The sequence below is a fragment of the Eleutherodactylus coqui genome, chromosome 1 (genome assembly GCF_035609145.1).
Source record: "Eleutherodactylus coqui strain aEleCoq1 chromosome 1, aEleCoq1.hap1, whole genome shotgun sequence".
Classification (NCBI taxonomy): Eukaryota; Metazoa; Chordata; class Amphibia; order Anura; family Eleutherodactylidae; genus Eleutherodactylus; species Eleutherodactylus coqui.
The window spans coordinates 257,921,365-257,940,700 of record NC_089837.1 but is presented as its reverse complement, the minus strand read 5'-3'; the positions used below and the strand labels follow the sequence as shown (position 1 = coordinate 257,940,700).

Sequence of the window (19,336 nt, the reverse complement as noted above, 5' to 3'; positions counted from 1 at the left end):
CTTCCTAGCCCTGCTCCTATAATTCCTGCCATTGGTAGGGGTTGAACTCAACAGTAGACACACACTAGTGGGGGTTAAATTAATCATTAGAGACATACTGGTAGGGGTTAAATTTCTCAGTACATACAAATGACACTGGCTGCTGTCTGCTATCACTCCAACCTCTACTTGGAGTAAAATGAATGCTGGGGAAAAGGAAGCCATGCTGTGGTCCTGGTGTAGGATCACACACAGGCAGGACAGACTGCAGCCAGTGTGAGTGTGTTTACTGAGGAATTGAACCCCTACTACAACCTGCAGTTTTAGGAGCCTATCAGATGATTCTAAACAGCTAGAGGTACTAAGGAAAACTGCAAAGAAACTCCACCATACCCTACACAAGGATGACTGTTTGAAAACCATATTCCTGAACGCTTCCCTCCAATGTTACAGCCAACCTCCAAATTTGAGGAACTTTATAATCAGTAGTGCATTACCCTCTGACACACAAAAAGGAACTTATGCCTGCAATGTATGGAGCTGCAAGACCTGCTCACGTGTACTAACCAAGGACAAGATACAAATCCCCAACACACAGCAGGACTATAAAATCCCGGGGACATTCACATGTTCCACGTCTGATGTTGTGTACCTGATTCTGTGCAGTAAAAGTCCTGTTAGGTGGCTTCATATTGGGGATAAAGGACAAAAACTGAAAGCAAGGATGAGATCTCTTCACCACACTATTTATCTCTCTGCCTCTGGTTTTTATCTACCGTAGTGCAAATTAAGTTTACCATGTTTGTGCCCTCCCATGTGATCATGTGTTATAGTAAACATGTCTTTAGATTTGTTCCATTATGCCTGAGGAAGGACCCTGAGAGGTTCAAAAGCTCGTTATAACATTGTGTATTTTTGTTACCCATTAAAAGGTATCATATCCACAAGATTAGTTGATTTTTCTTAGGCCTCATGTCCACTGGGAAATTCGGGCCCGCACGGATTCTCCATGCAGCGGGACCCTCCTTTCCCGGGGACATGAGGCCTGAAAAAAAAATTTTCTCACCTGTCCGGACGCTGTGGGTTCCTGTCCGTCGCGGACGGATCTTCTTTCTCTCTGCCCGGCTGATGCGCACGGCACGCCAGCAGCGTGCCGCACGCATGCGCCGTGCACGCCGTCAGTGTGCCGCGCGCATGCGCCGTGCACTCTTTAAATTTTTTTTTTCTTTTTGAACTCCTGCTCTCTCACACTCCCGTGCCAGAGAGCAGAAATTCAGCTGCGGGTGTACCGCGGGACCGGACGGCTTCCATAGGCTTCTATGAAAGCCTGCGGGAGACCCGCAGAAAATGGAGCATGCTGCGTTTTCTCTCATGTGCGGGAGAAAACGCAAATCCATTAAAATGTCATCCGTGGCTGCAAATTACAATTTAACTGCCCGCAGATAGCTAATGGATCCCTATGGGCAAAATTGAATGCGGATTCCGCAGTGGAATCCGCAATTCGATTTTGCCAGTGGGCATGAGGCCTTACTGAAATCAATCACATAATTCTAAACATGTGCAGGAAACCCGGCCCAGCCCATTTTTCCAAACAAATGCTATCAAAAACCACCAGCACACAAATGTTCAGACAACTATGCATCCAAAAGCAACCTTCCCCACCCTATCTTCCAGGAAGTCAAACTCCCACAGTCAAGAAGTACTGGGGTAGATCTATCACATTCTAAAGAATGTACATTATGGATACTAACCATTGTGACCAAATCTTCTCAAACTTGTATGGACGTTGCCTGTATAATTAGAAAATCTTATACAAGGAAACATATTTATTAATCAATTGGACCCAGTGCACTACAGCAGGAATGTCTGTAGATTTCCATGATATAAAGATCACCTTCCTTGAGCAAAATAATATGAATTTGAAGACGTTCCTACAATAGAATCCCTGTATAATATCATTAATAATTCATAGGAGACATTTTTGAGGAGAGAGAATATCAAGTAAATCAAAATGTTTGTATAGAAATGTGGTAATCTCATTTTAAAAGGGGGTAATTCTAGAGCAGAACCACACCAAACATGACATAAACCAACCTCTCACGGACCTCTAAAGCATAAATCGGAGGCAGAGAGCCCAATTTTTTCAACCTAAAAGAAGCATAATATAGTCTATTAAAAACGTTAGTTGGGAGTGGTGATTGCACATATTTTTTTAATCCAAACTAATAGGAGTACTCAATGTCCTCTTGTTCTACGGGAGAGAAGTTGGGGATATTCACAACCCACTTAGAGAAAACCCCATCAAAGGGCTTCACCCTAGATTGTTGTATACAAGTATGTATTTAGGTTAATGGTTTGGTCAAATCTTTGGCTCCAATAAGCTTCTCCAATCTGAAAAATTCAGTAGGTAAGGCTAGGGACCTGAACCAGGCTAGAAAGGCACACTGGAGCTGTAAATACAAAAAGAAAGCAGTATTTATAATTTCATATACGTCCATAACCACCTCAAATGAGAGCAGACGTGTTTTAATTCCAACCTTACTCAATGAGTCACACCATGCAATGAATATAGGTGAGGGGGTAGACCAGAGAGATATTCTAGGAGAATATGTGAGGCTCCCATTTCCCTTTACCAGTTCCTGTGTTAGTTTTCATATTTGGGAAACTGTTCACAGAAGAAGCAATACAGATAATTGGGATTTATACCGATATAATAAGTTGTTGAGGCCTTCATATGAGCCCATATTAGCTCCAACAAGCACTGTTGTAATCATACACCAATTGTGATGCCAGGAAATAATGGTACATATCTAGGGCTGCCATACTGCTGTGATGTTAAGGAACCTGCAAGTTGAATTTAGGTGGTTCGCTCTGCAAATAGAGAAATGTATTAAACTATTCAGAAGTTAGAACAATTTTTTGGGAATCCCTACAAATGAGACGTGGAACATACAATAATTTGGGAATACATATTATTCTACAATGATATCCTCAATGATGCCGTGATTTCAGTTGTTGTTTAGTAGCTTTCATTAGTGAATCACTGTTATGAACAGTAAAGGGACTAACTTCACTGGCTAAAGTGATCTGAGACAGTGATTCAGAAAAAGCAGAAGTAGACTAAATTGCAACAGTTGTCACTTAAACCTGAGAAAGCAACACATTCCTCTATCAGGGCAGAAAAGGTCCATCATCAGCTAGATAAGATAGGGTATCATCCGCATACAGTGAAGAGTGATTGAACAGCTAATGCCAAGGCTAATGTGAACAAAAGTTGTGAGATTGTACAACAATGTCTCGTACCTCTCTCCAATGACAAGGGTTTGGAGATGTCTAAGTTGGAGCGAACTCTAGCTTTACGACATTCATGTGAGAGATGTACCCATGCTTTACAGTGGGGACCGAAATTTAGCCTAGACATGAGCTCCCAAAGTCACTGCCATTTAGTAGAATCAAAGGCTTTGCATTTGTCCAAAGACAATACGAATCCTGAGGTAGATTTCTCACCGGCAGCAGTAAAATTCAAATGTACAGGTAATTGTTGAATAGTAATAGCTGCTGCCTTCCCAGGCATAAAGCTAGTTTGGTCTGGAAGAATAAATGAAAGGATCAAACTATTCAGCCTAATAAGGTGTTTTTCCACTGGATGATGACCGTTTAAAAACAATAAAATTTGCCGGATTGTTTGAATTTGAACGATAATCTTTCAGTGTAAACACGACCAATGATTGAACAAATAGTTTCATTATTAGATGCAACTCTGTAGAAGGCAAAAAAATCTGTTAGTTCTGGACTTTATGTTCAGGGTTATGTTTTTGCTTGTTTTATTTAATAGACTTTTTTTTTTTAAATGTTTCCTGGAGTGGCCATATTAGAGACACACACTTCCTTCCTTTATTGTGTGTATAGACAGTACAGCAGAGTGTGTATACTTTATGGTAGCAGAAATGAATGGCAGTCAATCGAAATGTTGTAGGTTACTATGGTCCCCAGGGACTCATAAAGAATAACCCTATTCCCCTGAGATCAGGAAGTGACAGGGGAGAGGTGAACAGAGCATTATCTGTGTGCATATAGCATATAATTGTACTATCGTGCCTTTACTAGTCCTCCAGCAGTATAACAGAGCTGCCTTTAAATCACCCACTTCCTAATGATAATGAGATGACTCTGCTTACTATGTCCCAGTCTATACAGCAAAGCAGACAGATGAGCTGTAGAAAAGTAAAAGCAAAAGCTTTTTCTGTCTGATAGTGTGAAAACTGTAATATTTCAAGATTTAATCTATTAGGAAATCATCTCCATAATTCCACTGAGAAGCCAGCCAGAAAAATATGGCTGCCAGACTTAGAAAATTCTCAGAAATGAAGTGATAGAAATATATCGGAACATTACATATCAAGATTTAAGTGGCAGATACTAAATATTATAGGCAGAATTATGGCAATATCACTCTCAGTTTCTTCCTAATAAGAAATATTCCTTTCATATGAACTCAAGTTTTGTGCAAATGGCCTCCACAAACTTTGATTCTCTTTGTAATTTGTTAGAATATCTATATACCATTTTCTGTTGCTGAAGAGACTTGAAATCTTTTACATGGTGAAATATATTTAAAAATTTGTATTGTGATGCAAATTCACAAACCCCAAGAGCAACTTGTATTTCACTTTCAATTGGGAACATGTCATTAATGACCTTACCCTGCCCTATTCTATTATTCCCGCAGTACAACATATTAAACCTAAAAGAAGAACAGAGAAATAAGTTTTGTGAGTGACATTTGCTTTTTCCTACTGATAGAAGAGCAGTTGCTTGTCCTCTTCCATGTGTAGTCAAACTTGCTAGTCCTTCAATTTATAATTAGCTCAAATTCTACACATGGCTTATGTTTCAGGGGCTCCTCAGGCTTGTAAAAATCCTCAGGACTGGTGAATTACATTAAGGTTTTCCCTGTGCCCTACTGGCATTAGGGACCTTTCGCACGGGAGAGAATTGTATTCAGTACGCAATGCAGATGTGAATTTTGTTAATTAGTGTGGTTTTTGTTACGTTCTTAACTACAGAATACATTCAGTAGCACGTCTTGTGGATATTGGTGGTTTTTAGAGATGAGCGAACGTACTCGTCCGAGCTTGATATTCGTGCGAATATTAGGGTGTTCCGGATGCTCGTTACTCGTAACGAGTACCACGCGGTGTTCCGGTTACTTTCAGTTTCCTCTCTAAGACGTTAGCGCGCTTTTCTGGCCAATTGAAAGACAGGGAAGGCATTACAACTTCCCCCTGTGACGTTCAAGCCCTATACCACCCCCCTGCTGTGAGTGGCTGGGGAGATCTGATGTCACCCGAGTATAAAAATCGGCCCCTCCCGCGGCTCGGCTCAGATGCCTGGTGAGTTAGCTGAGGGAAAGTGGTATCGTGCTGGAGCTGCTGTAGGGAGAGCGTTAGGAGTTAGTGTAGGCTTCAAGAACCCCAACGGTCCTTCTCAGGGCCACATCTAATAGTGTGCAGTACTGTGTTAGCACTGTATTTTTTTTTTTTTTCAAAATTGGATCTGCAGAGCATTGCGCCCTGCAATAGGGACAGAAGTGGTGGTTAGGCAGGGAGAGTGTTAGCAGTGAGTGTAGGCTTCAAGAACCCCAACGGTCCTTTCTAGGGCCACATCTATCCGTGTGCAGTACTGTCCAGGCTGCTGTTAGCAGTGTTGCATTTTTTTTTTTTTTTCTCAAAACCGGCTGTGCAGACCATTGCACCCGGCATTAATACTACAGGGATAGAATTGTGTAGGCAGGGCCAGAAGACATACATTATTCATTGAATAGACGCAGTGTGGCTTTTCCTTTGAAAAACAAGGGAAAAAATTCTATTTCGCCTGCCTCTGACAGTCCTCAGGGCACTGGGTACGTGTGTGCTGCGTGCAGAACGTTAAAAAAAATCAGACGCAGCCAGCTACGTTTTACTGCAGGCTTGTGCCAATTTTTTTCCTGCATGGGAAATCCCTGATCTGCTGTAGCGAATAACTTTGCATCACTGCAGTTCTGTGACACATTTGCAGGGCCACAACACAGTTATTAAACTTAGTAGTATTCATTAAATACACGCAGTGTGGCTTTTCCTTTGAAAAACAAGGGAAAAAATTCTATTTCGCCTGCCTCTGACAGTCCTCAGGGCTCTGGGTACATGTGTGCTGCGTGCAGAACGTTAAAAAAAATCAGACGCAGCCAGCTACGTTTTACTGCAGGCTTGCGCCAATTTTTTTCCTGCATGGGAAATCCCTGATCTGCTGTAGCGAATAACTTTGCATCACTGCAGTTCTGTGACACATTTGCAGGGCCACAACACAGTTATTAAACTTAGTAGTATTCATTGAATACACGCAGTGTGGCTTTTCCTTTGAAAAACAAGGGAAAAAATTCTATTTCGCCTGCCTCTGACAGTCCTCAGGGCTCTGGGTACGTGTGTGCTGCGTGCAGAACGTTAAAAAAAATCAGACGCAGCCAGCTACGTTTTACTGCAGGCTTGCGCCAATTTTTTTCCTGCATGGGAAATCCCTGATCTGCTGTAGCGAATAACTTTGCATCACTGCAGTTCTGTGACACATTTGCAGGGCCACAACACAGTTATTAAACTTAGTAGTATTCATTGAATACACGCAGTGTGGCTTGTCCTTTGAAAAACAAGGGAAAAAATTCTATTTTGGCTGCAGGCTTGCGCCAATTTCTTTCCTGGCTTGGAAATCACTGGTAATACAGCATGCTGAGGGGTAGGGGTAGGCCTAGAGGACGTGGACGCGGCCGAGGACGCGTAGGCCCAAGTGAGGGTGTGGGCACAGGCCGAGCTCCTGATCCAGGTGTGTCGCAGCCGACTGCTGCGCGATTAGGAGAGAGGCACGTTTCTGGCGTCCCCACATTCATCGGCCAATTAATGGGTCCACGCGGGAGACCTTTATTAGAAAATGAGCAGTGTGAGCAGGTCCTGTCGTGGATGGCAGAAAGTGCTTCGAGCAAGCTATCATCCACCCAGAGTTCTGCGCCGTCCAGTGCTGCAAATCCGAATCCTCTGTCTGCTGCTCCTCCTTCCTCCCAGCCTCCTCACTCCACTACAATGACACATGCTCAGGAGCGGGAAGACTCCCAGGAACTGTTCTCGGGCCCCTGCTCAGATTGGGCAGCAGTGGTTCCTCTCCCACCAGAGGAGTTTATCGTCACTGATGCACAACCATTGGAAAGTTCCCGGGGTCCGGGGGATGAGGCTGGGGACTTCCGGCAACTGTCTCAAGACCTTTCAGTGGGTGATGAGGACGATGACGATGAGACACAGTTGTCTTGCAGTGAGGTAGTAGTAAGGGCAGTAAGTCCGAGGGAGGAGCGCACAGAGGATTCGGAGGAAGAGCAGCAGGACGATGAGGTGACTGACCCCACCTGGTGTGCAACGCCTACTCAGGACAGGTCTTCAGAGGGGCAGGCAAGGGCAGCAGCAGGGCAGGTTGCAAGAGGCAGTGCGGTGGCCAGGGGTGGAGGCAGGGCCAGACCGAATAATCCACCAACTGTTTCCCAAAGCGCACCCTCGCGCCATGCCACCCTGCAGAGGCCGAGGTGCTCTAAGGTCTGGCAGTTTTTCACAGAGACGCCTGACGACCGACGAACAGTGGTGTGCAACCTTTGTCGCGCCAAGATCAGCCGGGGAGCCACCACCAACAGCCTCACCACCACCAGCATGCGCAGACATATGATGGCCAAGCACCCCACAAGGTGGGACGAAGGCCGTTCACCGCCTCCGGTTTGCACCGCTGCCTCTCCCCCTGTGCCCCAACCTGCCACTGAGATCCAACCCCCCTCTCAGGACACAGGCACTACCGTCTCCTGGCCTGCACCCACACCCTCACCTCCGCTGTCCTCGGCCTCATCCACCAATGTCTCGCACCGCACAGTCCAGCCGTCGCTAGCGCAAGTGTTGGAGCGCAAGCGCAAGTACGCCGCCACGCACCCGCACGCTCAATCGTTAACCGTCCACATAGCCAAATTTATCAGCCTTGAGATGCTGCCGTATAGGGTTGTGGAAACGGAGGCTTTCAAAGCTATGATGGCGGCGGCCCCACGCTACTCAGTTCCCAGTCGCCACTACTTTTCCCGATGTGCCGTCCCAGCACTGCACGACCACGTCTCCCGCAACATTGTACGCGCCCTCACCAATGCGGTTAGTGGCAAGGTCCACTTAACTACGGACACGTGGACAAGCACAGGCGGGCAGGGCCACTACATCTCCCTGACGGCACATTGGGTGAATTTAGTGGAGGCTGGGACAGAGTCAGAGCCTGGGACCGCTCACGTCCTACCCACCCCCAGAATTGCGGGCCCCAGCTCGGTGGTGGTATGTTTGGCGGTGTATGCTTCCTCCACTAAAGCACCCTCCTCCTCCTCCTCAACCTCTGTCTCGCAATCTAGATGTGTCAGCAGCAGCAGGACGTCGCCAGCAGTCGGTGTCGCGCGCCGTGGCAGCACAGCGGTGGGCAAGCGTCAGCAGGCCGTGCTGAAACTACTCAGCTTAGGAGATAGGAGGCACACGGCCCACAAACTGCTGCAGGGTCTGACAGAGCAGACCGACCGTTGGCTTGCGCCGCTGAGCCTCCAACCGGGCATGGTCGTGTGTGACAACGGCCGTAACCTGGTGGCGGCTCTGCAGCTTGGCAGCCTCACGCACGTGCCATGCCTGGCCCACATCTTTAATTTGGTGGTTCAGCGCTTTCTGAAAAGCTACCCACGCTTGTCAGACCTGCTCGTAAAGGTGCGCCGGCTCTGCGCACATTTCCGCAAGTCCCACACGGACGCTGCCACCCTGCGCACCCTGCAACATCGGTTTAATCTGCCAGTGCACCGACTGCTGTGCGACGTGCCCACACGGTGGAACTCTACGCTCCACATGTTGGCTAGGCTCTATGAGCAGCGTAGAGCTATAGTGGAATACCAACTCCAACATGGGCGGCGCAGTGGGAGTCAGCCTCCTCAATTCTTTTCAGAAGAGTGGGCCTGGTTGGCAGACATCTGCCAGGTCCTTCGAAACTTTGAGCAGTCTACCCAGGTGGTGAGCGGCGATGCTGCAATCATTAGCGTCACCATTCCTCTGCTATGCCTCTTGAGAAGTTCCCTGCAAAGCATAAAGGCAGACGCTTTGGAATCGGAAATGGAGGCGGGGGAAGACAGTATGTCGCTGGATAGTCAGAGCACCCTCCTGTCTATATCTCAGCGCGTTCAGGAGGAGGAGGAGGAGCATGAGGAGGATGAGGAGGAGGGGGAAGAGACAGCTTGGCCCACTGCTGACGGTACCCATGCTGCTTGCCTGTCATCATTTCAGCGTGTATGGCCTGAGGAGGAGGAGGAGGAGGAGGAGGATCCTGAAAGTGATCTTCCTAGTGCGGACAGCCATGTGTTGCGTACAGGTACCCTGGCACACATGGCTGACTTCATGTTAGGATGCCTTTCTCGTGACCCTCGCGTTACACGCATTCTGGCCACTACGGATTACTGGGTGTACACACTGCTCGACCCACGCTATAAGGAGAACCTTCCCACTCTCATTCCCGAAGAGGAAAGGGGTTCGAGAGTGTTGCTATACCACAGGACCCTGGTGGACAAGCTGATGGTAAAATTCCCATCCGACAGCGCTAGTGGCAGAAGGCGCAGTTCCAAGGGCCAGGTAGCAGGGGTGGTGCGGAGATCGAGCAGCATGTACAGCCCAGGCAGTGCAACAGTCTTTAAGGGCCTGGACAGCTTTATGGCTCCCCAGCAAGACTGTGTCACCGCTCCCCAGTCAAGGCTGAGTCGGCGGGAGCACTGTAAAAGGATGGTGAGGGAGTACGTAGCCGATCGCACGACTGTCCTCCGTGACGCCTCTGCCACCTACAACTACTGGGTGTCGAAGCTGGACACGTGGCCTGAACTAGCGCTGTATGCCCTGGAGGTGCTTGCTTGTCCTGCGGCTAGCGTCTTGTCGGAGAGGGTGTTTAGTGCGGCTGGGGGAATCATCACAGATAAGCGTACCCGCCTGTCAACCGACAGTGCCGACAGGCTAACACTCATCAAGATGAACAAAGCCTGGATTTCCCCAGACTTCTCTTCTCCACCAGCGGACAGCAGCGATACCTAAGCAATACGTAGGCTGCACCTGCGGATGGAAGCATAGTTCTCTCTCACCATCCAAAACGGGGACATTTCTGCTTCATCAATCTGTGTATAATATTCCTCCTCCTCCTGCTCCTCCTCCTGAAACCTCACGTAATCACGCTGAACGGGCAATTTTTCTTAGGGCCACAAGGCTCACTCATATAATTTTTCTAAAAATTTTTTATACGTTTCAATGCTCTTAAAAGCGTTGAAACTTTAACTTGAACCAATTTTTCGTTAAACTGGGCTGCCTCCAGGCCTAGTTACCACTTAAGCCACATTAACCAAAGCGATTAATGGGTTTCACCTGCCATCTTGGTTGGGCATGGCCAATTTTTACTGAGGTACATTAGTACTGTTGGTACACCAATTTTTTTGGGCCCTCACCTACAGTGTAATCATAGCAATTTCTATGTTCTTCGCCTGCACTCATGGTACAGAAAGGTGTGTGGGGTTGGCCTACACTTTAGCTACATAAATGTAACTTGGGCCTTGGCTATACTGCAGCTACTGAAATGGAACTAAGACTGCGCTCCCACTATACTGCTGCTTCGGAATTGTTCCTGGGGCCTGTGTAGGCTGCTACTATTACTTAAATGGAACTTAGACTATGCTCCTCCTATACTGCTGCTTCGGAATTATTACTGGGGCCTGTCTTGAGTGCTACTATTACTGAAATGGAACTAATACTGTGCTCCCCCTATAATGCTGCTAGTGATATGTTAGTGGGGCCTGTCCTAATGCTACGGCTGAAATGTTACGAATTCTGGGCTCTGCCTATACCGCTGCTAATGGTATGTCTCTGGGGTGTGGAAACAGAGGCTTCCCAAAGACATGATGGCGGCGAGGCCATTTCCCACCAACGCGGTTACTGTTAAGGTGCATATAACCACGGACACGTGGAGAGGACACGTAGTGCCTCAAAAACATCCCCCTCCTCCTCCAACAATGAAAACATTCTTGGCAAATGCCTTTGCATTGGTTCGTCTGGTGGCAGTCCAAGAATTTCACCTTTACCGACACAACAAGAGAGCCCCCCCACCATCCCCCCGCCACGGCCCACTTAATCCTGGCCACATTCCGAAAACCAACAAAATACAACCGTGCTACTAGGTCCGCAGTCACCGCCACATTACCACCAACGCGGTTACTGTTAAGGTGCATATAACCACGGACACGTGGAGAGGACACGTAGTGCCTCAAAAACATCCCCCTCCTCCTCCAACAATGAAAACATTCTTGGCAAATGCCTTTGCATTGGTTCGTCTGGTGGCAGTCCAAGAATTTCACCTTTACCGACACAACAAGAGAGCCCCCCCACCATCCCCCCGCCACGGCCCACTTAATCCTGACCGCATTCCGAAAACCAACAAAATACAACCGTGCTACTAGGTCCGCAGTCACCACCACATTACCACCAACGCGGTTACTGTTAAGGTACATATTACCAGTCTGACTGGGGCATACAGACACCTTGACAGAATGAATAGTGTGTGGCACATAGGTTCCCCATTGCTATGCCCACGTGTGCAGCTCCTGATGGAGGTGGCACAGGATTGGATTTCTCATTGCTTCTGTACAGCATTGTGGGCTATCGCCCCACCACTTTTAAAGAGGGTCGCTGCCTAGCCGTGCCAACCCTCTGCAGTGTGTGCCTGCAGTTCCTCCTCATGGCAGACGCACTTATAAATAGACATGAGGGTGGTGTGGCATGAGGGCAGCTGAAGGCTGCGCAGGGACAGTTTGGTGTGCGCTGTGGACACTGTGTCGTGCAGGGGGGAGGGGGGTTGGGCAGCATGTAACCCAGGAGAAGTGGCAGCGGAGTGTCATGCAGGCAGTGATTGTGCTTTGTTGTAGCTAGTGTGGTGCTTAGCTAAGGTATGCCATGCTAATGAGGGCTTTTCAGAAGTAAAAGTTGTTGGGAGGGGGGGGCCCCACTCTTGCCGCTATTGTGGCTTAATAGTGGGACCTGTGAACTTGAGATGCAGCCCAACATGTAGCCCCTCGCCTGCCCTATCCGTTTCTGTGTCGTTCCCATCACTTTCTTGAATTGCCTAGATTTTCACACATGAAAACCTTAGCGAGCATCGTCGAAATACAAAAATGCTTGGGTTGCCCATTGACTTCAATGGGGTTCGTTACTCGAAACGAACCCTCGAGCATCGCGATAATTTCGTCCCGAGTAACAAGCACCCGAGCATTTTGGTGCTCGCTCATCTCTAGTGGTTTTGTTTCCGCAGACTATAATTACGGAATTACATCTCCTGTATGTTAGAAATCCGTAGCAACAATTCCGCAGCAAAAAGCTTTTCCTCTTTGGAATTTAATCTTGTGGTTTTGAAGTAAAGATGCGTGTAATTAAACAGATGTGGAATTCAAGCCCCAATGTGATGCAGAACTGTACGCGTGGAATAATTCTGCCCCATGTGAAACGTCACCTAGAGATATTTTTTGTTTCAACTGTTTAACCATTCATCCATAAAAAATGAAGCAGCTTCTTTGGGGGTGTTAAGATACAAGTCATCACCTGTAAAGTTGTGAACGTCTTGGTTTTTGGATTAGACTGGTTCAAAGTCTCCATTTTATCAGAGTAATCTTCAATTCAAATAATTATTTTATATATATCTCTAAACATATCTTAGGGCAGTAAGCAATTAAAGGGGTTGTCCCGAGGCAGCAAGTGGGTCTATACACTTCTGCATGGCCATAATAATGCACTTTGTAATGTACATTGTGCATTAATTATGAGCCATACAGAAGTTATAAAAAGTTTTATACTTACCTGCTCCGTTGCTGGCGTCCTCGTCTCCATGGTGCCGACTAATTTTCACCCTCCGATGGTCAAATTAGCCGCGCTTGCGCAGTCCGGGTCTTCTTCTTTTCTGAATGGGGCTCCGTGTAGCTCCGTGTAGCTCCGCCCCGTCACGTGCCGATTCCAGCCAATCAGGAGGCTGGAATCGGCAATGGACCGCACAGAAGCCCTGCGGTCCATGAAGACAGAGGATCCCGGCGGCCATCTTCAGCAGGTGAGTATGAAGACGCCGGACCGCCGGGATTCAGGTAAGCGCTGTGCGGGTGGTTTTTTTAACCCCTGCATCGGGGTTGTCTCGCGCCGAACGGGGGGGGGGGGGGGTTTAAAAAAAAAAAAACCCGTTTCGGCGCGGGACAACCCCTTTAATATATGAATTGTATATGAAAGGTACTGGCATGTGGCAGTAACTTTAAGAAGACATACATTTGCATCTGTGTCCCCGCTGACTCTGTAGACCTTTCCATTTTTCTTCTAGACCCCCCCAGTGTGAATGACTGACATGACATTTGATTGACACTAGGTAATGGAAACCACCCACTTGATAGTAAACTGGTGGCTCCATAAGTAACATGAACCATTGCAGGCCAAAGGAGGTGCCTAGAAGAAAAATAAGAACAGTAATGCTGAGTCAGCAGGGATGTGGCTGTAAGAGTATGCAGTCAGTCCCCCTTGTCAAAGAACCTGACATGTCCTCTTTAAGATTCCCGTATACATTAGATCAGGGGTCCCCAACTCCAATTCTCAGGGAACACCAACAGGTCATGTTTTCAGGCTATCCTATAGTAAGAACGCCTGTGGCAATGTCTGAGGCACTGACAATAATTACATCACCTATGTAACACCTGAGAAAATCCTGAAAACATGACCTGTTGGCGGTCCCAGAGGACTGGAGTTGGGGAACACTGCATTAGATGAAACTCACCTGACTCTTTCCTGATGGCAGATGTCAAGAGAAAGGGGTTGAGCATGGTGGATTTAAATATACTATGGCTTATTTGCTATTCAAAATTGCACCAGAAAATTGTGCTACATGCTTTGCACCACACTTGCTATTTGTTTTTACACCATTTTGGACAGATTTTCTCATTAGTCATAAAAATGGGTTTGGCCTAATTTGCGCCAAAAGTATGGTGCAATTTTCATCATAAACTAAGCCAACTAATAGTTGGTCTGAACTTAGACTAAACAGTCTTAAAATTCAACAGATTTATCAGTCAGCAAAGCTATTGTCTAGCTATTAGATAGGATTAGGCCGCTTTCACAGGACTGAGAAAATCGCGCAAGATTTGTGTGTTGCGAGTTGCACAAATCTCACACAAATATGAAACCCATTTTTCTGCGGCATGTGTTATCTGCTTTGAAACTGCTTTCAATATGGGCAGGAAACACACCGCACAATGTGCATGCGAGTGCAATGCAAGGTTTCACATTGAAAACAATTGGAAACACTTACCAATCCCCCACCATGGCTGAAAGCCGCACCAGAGGATCGCAACTTCCCAAAAGTGATGGGAGGCGTTTTTGACACATAAGGTGCTTTTATACAGAACGATTATTGTAAGTGCATGTGTGCACAAGTGTGATAGTGAGCCAAGTTTCATGGCCTGATATCACTCTCGCCTGTGTGAAATTAGCCTTAGGAAAGAAGCCCCAACTTTCTTCTCACGGGAGAACCTCATGATAGAGATATCTGGCAGCAGCCTTTTCCTCTCAAGACAAGCATGCAGTATATTAGGGATTAGGAAGAAATAATTGTCAGCCAAACATTTAGTCAACGGTGATTTAAAGGCAATCTGTCACGTCCCCAGAGCATCATACTGTGCTGTTAGGGCTCCTTCACACTGGCGATCACGATATCACCGCGAGAGAATCACGGTAATATCGCAATTTTGCTCATGAGATGTCTGAGCGTCAGTGATGCTTTTTCATGCAAAAATTTCACTGCCACTTGATGATTTTCTCCCGTGTTTTTCTCACGATAGACAATAGGAGTTTCTAGTATTAAAAATGCATTGCACGAAAATCGCTAATTCGTGCATTGCGATGCAATAAAAACAAAGTCTCCATAGGGAAACATCGGCGATAAAAAAAAAAGCAAAACGCTGAAAGATAGGACGTGCTGTGATTTACAAATATCGCAACATTGCATGAGTAAAAACATTGCAGATGTGAATGAAACCATTGAAAATCATTAGTTTCAGAATGCATTTTCACTCACTCTCGCATAGTGTGAAGGCATCCTAATGTAACATAACAAGGAGACAAGGAGTTCAGTTTCTTTATACTCACCAGCTCCTGCGATTCAGAGCTGTTGCTTTCCAGAGATTGCGCAGCACTGGAAGATCTGACTCTCCAGAGTCTTGTGCGTACGCTTCTCCCATAGACTTGTATAGTCGAAAATGAAAACATCCTTTGTAACCTTGTAACTTAGTGCCAACGTATTCCACTTTAAAGTATGTAATGTGAAAACATGAACATTTACAAACAATGACACAGAAAGAAAAAGGACCCGGTCATAAAATAAATATAAACACATAAAAGTACACTTTATTACATGTACAGTATATTCAACTAAGCAAAATGACAAGCATTTCACATTTAGATACTCAAAGTGCAATATTTGTTCCTTGAAGACATGTTGGATGTCAAATTGTGTTTGTTAATGGAGGATTTAGAACCTTTACAAACAAAGACAACAATGCATGAAAACTTATTGTAGCAAAAATACCAAATTAGCATATCAATTTAGTTCTGCATAGGAAAAAATGTTTTTGTTGCTGGTGTTAAAGAGCCTGCAGCGGTAAGAATTAAGCATTCAACATACTGAAAGACAATATAAAAAGGCATAAAAAAACAGCCCAAACTTCCTTCAAGAGAATTTCTCAACACCAAAAAATCTACCTGAAAAACTTGTGATTGAGATTAGGTTAAAGGCTTTACTTCCTGACGACCAGCCCTATCCGTATGCCCTACGTTATGAGCCGGGTGTTCACATTCAGCCCCCTCCATCTTTATGATACTCTAGTGGACCCAGCCCATCTATGCATTACATGAAAGACCTTACATTTGTACATTTAATACAGCATTTCCCTTCCAACAGCCACTGCAGAGGAACTCTATGGCAAGATGCTTCTTCTCCCTCCAATAATAGCTGATCTCCAGGGTTAGAGAAATTGGACTCACTACAGTCAGTTGAAAACCCTACCAGCCTCCATACAAAAAGAGGTTGTCTTTTATGACTCCCTCCCTTTAATGCTGGTTGTAAAGAAACAAATCAGAAGACTTTTCTCAATCTTGATTTAGAAGCGACAGCGTAGGCCACGAAAAAGTACCCATCTGACAATACTGCGATTGGAAAAAAACAATCCACTTGCTCATTTTTCCTAAGCTTTATTGATTTACCCACGTTACAGTGTTTCCCCGATAATATGCCCTATCCCGATTTTTGGGGGTGGGGGTGAGGGGGTTTGAAATACAAGCCCTCCCCTGAAAATAAACCCTAGCTAGGCTACATGTAAAAAAAACAAAACAAAAACAGCTGTAAGCTGCCGTGTCCTCCTTCCCGCCGACAGAGCAGTTCTTCCTGGTAGCGGGGCTTGAATACCCTGCTTCCAGCAAGCTAATGCTCTAAGTTGGTTAGTCGAGCACGGCTTGATTGGCTGTGATTGGTTAATCGAGCATCAGCTCTCAATGGCTGACTCAATTATTCCTGTACTTTATTTCAGCATTAGTAATTAAATTATATAACTATAAAATTAAAAAAGGGGTTTTTTTCTAGCTTTTTACCCCTAATAAAACTAGTCAGTGAAAATAGATATAATAAAATAGTCCTATATATTGCAAAAGAAAAACCCAGAAAAAATGAAATAGGAAAAAAATATAGATCAGTAAAATAACCACATAGGTAAAATCCCTAAAAATTCAAAACACCCTGGTCCGTAGGCTTTATTCACATGAGTGTTTTATCACAACGATTTTGCCGCGATAAAACGCTGTCCGAAAATCGCGACCATCTAATGCATTAGATTCCAATGCATTTGTTCAGATGAGCAATTTTTGGGGGTGTAAAATCAGCTGGCTAGAAAAGATAGCACACATGGTCTATCTTTTGGCCGGAATACGTCAGCCGATCCCATTGACTCCTATGGGAGTGTATGGGAACCGTCGGAAAAGGGAGGTGGGAGAGAGTTGAGCAGTGGCTCTGCTAAACTCCGTTTCTCTTCCCCTTTCTGCCCCTTTCTGGCTGTCAGCAATAGGAGGGAGTGGGATGGGGCAGGAGTTTAACATAGTAGCTCCCACCCTGTCCCACCCCCTCCCTTTGCCATCAGACGGCAAGGAGCAGAGCAACTTTAGCAGAGCTAAACTCTCTCCACCCCGCCTGATGGTATTCGAGGCTGCGGCGTACCCCGGCCCGTCTGAATGGGCACCTAAATGGGAGAGCTTCCCGTACATGAGATTTTCGGATGCGTTGTGTCTATGATGCGTGTGGCCGAAGATCTCATCGCCTGTGTGAAGGAGCCCTTAAAGGGTTAACAAATCTCCTTCACACTTTGCAGATTTATTCTGCTGTGGAAAAGCATAAAATTAGAAAAATGCTGAGGATTTGAAATTTGCAGCATGTCTATTTACGATGCGGAAACTTCTCATATCTGCTTTAAATTTTCTCCATAGAGATCAACGGGTAACATAGAGTAATGTTGCAGTTTTCGGTGCTTTTCCGCAAACACATTGAATGTGATTGAAAATTTGCATTTGTTGAGGTTTGAAAATAAAGTTTGCCAGTGCAGGAACTACCACTACAATATCACAAAAAAGCAGCAGAATATCCACACATTAAATTCAAGTACATATCCAAAATCTGCAGCCAATTCTGCAAAGTTTGTTAACTCCGGCCATCTGCAGAAACGCAACAGAAATTCTGCAGCAGAACATCCGCAGCTCAGACGTCACTTGTGAAGGTAGCCTTGGGGATCTTTATGGTGATCTCAAATTCTAAATATGTTGAAATTACTGTCTTTTCAGGTGGTGTAACTAACACAGCACAATACCAGAACAGACTAATGGTATATGATCCAAAACAGGTGAGTAGCAATTTAAAAAGGTGCATACCATTCCACAGGATGAAAAAATATTAATTTACATTTGTTTTTGTTTGAGGTGTTTTGGGGGAAAAACAGCACTTCAAAAATACACATGCATTAATCAATTATCTTTTTTGCACTTCTACCCTGCAAATTATCTAAGGAAGAGGAAAACAAACAACAACAGAAAATCACATGCTGAAAAGAAAAACATGCAAACATACAACATAAAGAGCAACACAAATACAAGTACTCTACAAATGACATATGCAGTGTTCTTTCCCTGCTAGTTGGTGTGTAAACCTAGCCTAAGTGTTTAACACTATATGAATTCTATTTTAATTCTTTCTATATCCTGTTTTTAATGCGTTAATTATATTTTATTGATGCCAGTAATATGAAGGCATGCTCACTGCCTCAAGTATATGAAGTCGAAGGGAACATCACAGCTATATCCGTTTCCTCTCTTAATTGTGTGGTATGTTGTTCCAAGCACACATACAGTTAATAATTGAAACTTTTCTTTGCGCACACAGCCTCATTTTTTTACATTCTGCTGGCATATTGTTTACGGTGGGCTCTGGCAAACCACATCTGCTTGTACCCGTTCTGAATCTCAATTACTCTATCACTGAGCACTGGGGCACGGCTTTAAGCAAGGCCTTTGTGGAGAGTCAATAATGACTGCCATCTGCCACCGAGCACAGAGCTACCTGCTAGCAGACAGGCTGCGGTGACCTCTGCTCCCCTATCACTGATTAGTATTCAAACACTGCCGTTTTAGCTGTGACCTTGCTCAAACCCCTGTGCCTCGCTGCTTGTGTAGTGCTTCACCTGGCAGGCATTGCAGTGGAGAAAAAGAATGCTGTAATCAGGGGACAGAAGAATATTTTGCAAATCAGATGGCATTTTTATCTTTCTGCCTTGGGACCTTCCTGCTAATGATCTAAAATACAATGGTACTTTCCAATCCTCTGTTAGTTACTATGTATTGTAGCTTTTACTTAACACAGGAGAAACCAGCAAGTTATTCAAGTCATTAATATGCAGATGTATTACTTAATCTGGAAGTCATTTACAGATCATGTGGATGTTAAAAAGACATATTGGAGGCGGTTAGGAAATTCTACCAATGAATAATAAGTTTTATTGTATTGAAAAGCCTTTCAAAACGGAATCCCACAAAAAGTAAAAGAAAAATATAATTCAGCATACATTTTTATTTTTTCACAATGAAAATGCTGCGCATGTCGGGGCTCATACATTTAAATTGGGAGTAATTTCCTAACTAAACACCAAAGG

At 45.2% G+C, this 19,336-nt stretch overlaps 1 protein-coding gene across 1 annotated transcript in view; it reads left to right on the top strand.

The window, feature by feature from the left end:
• Positions 1-19,336, top strand: part of KLHL32 (kelch like family member 32) — a 139,952-nt gene that overhangs the window by 100,918 nt on the left and 19,698 nt on the right. The window contains exon 5 of the mRNA XM_066591439.1: positions 17,976-18,034. Within this exon, the coding sequence (XP_066447536.1) occupies positions 17,976-18,034 (59 nt within the window). The remainder of the gene's footprint in view (positions 1-17,975; positions 18,035-19,336) is intronic.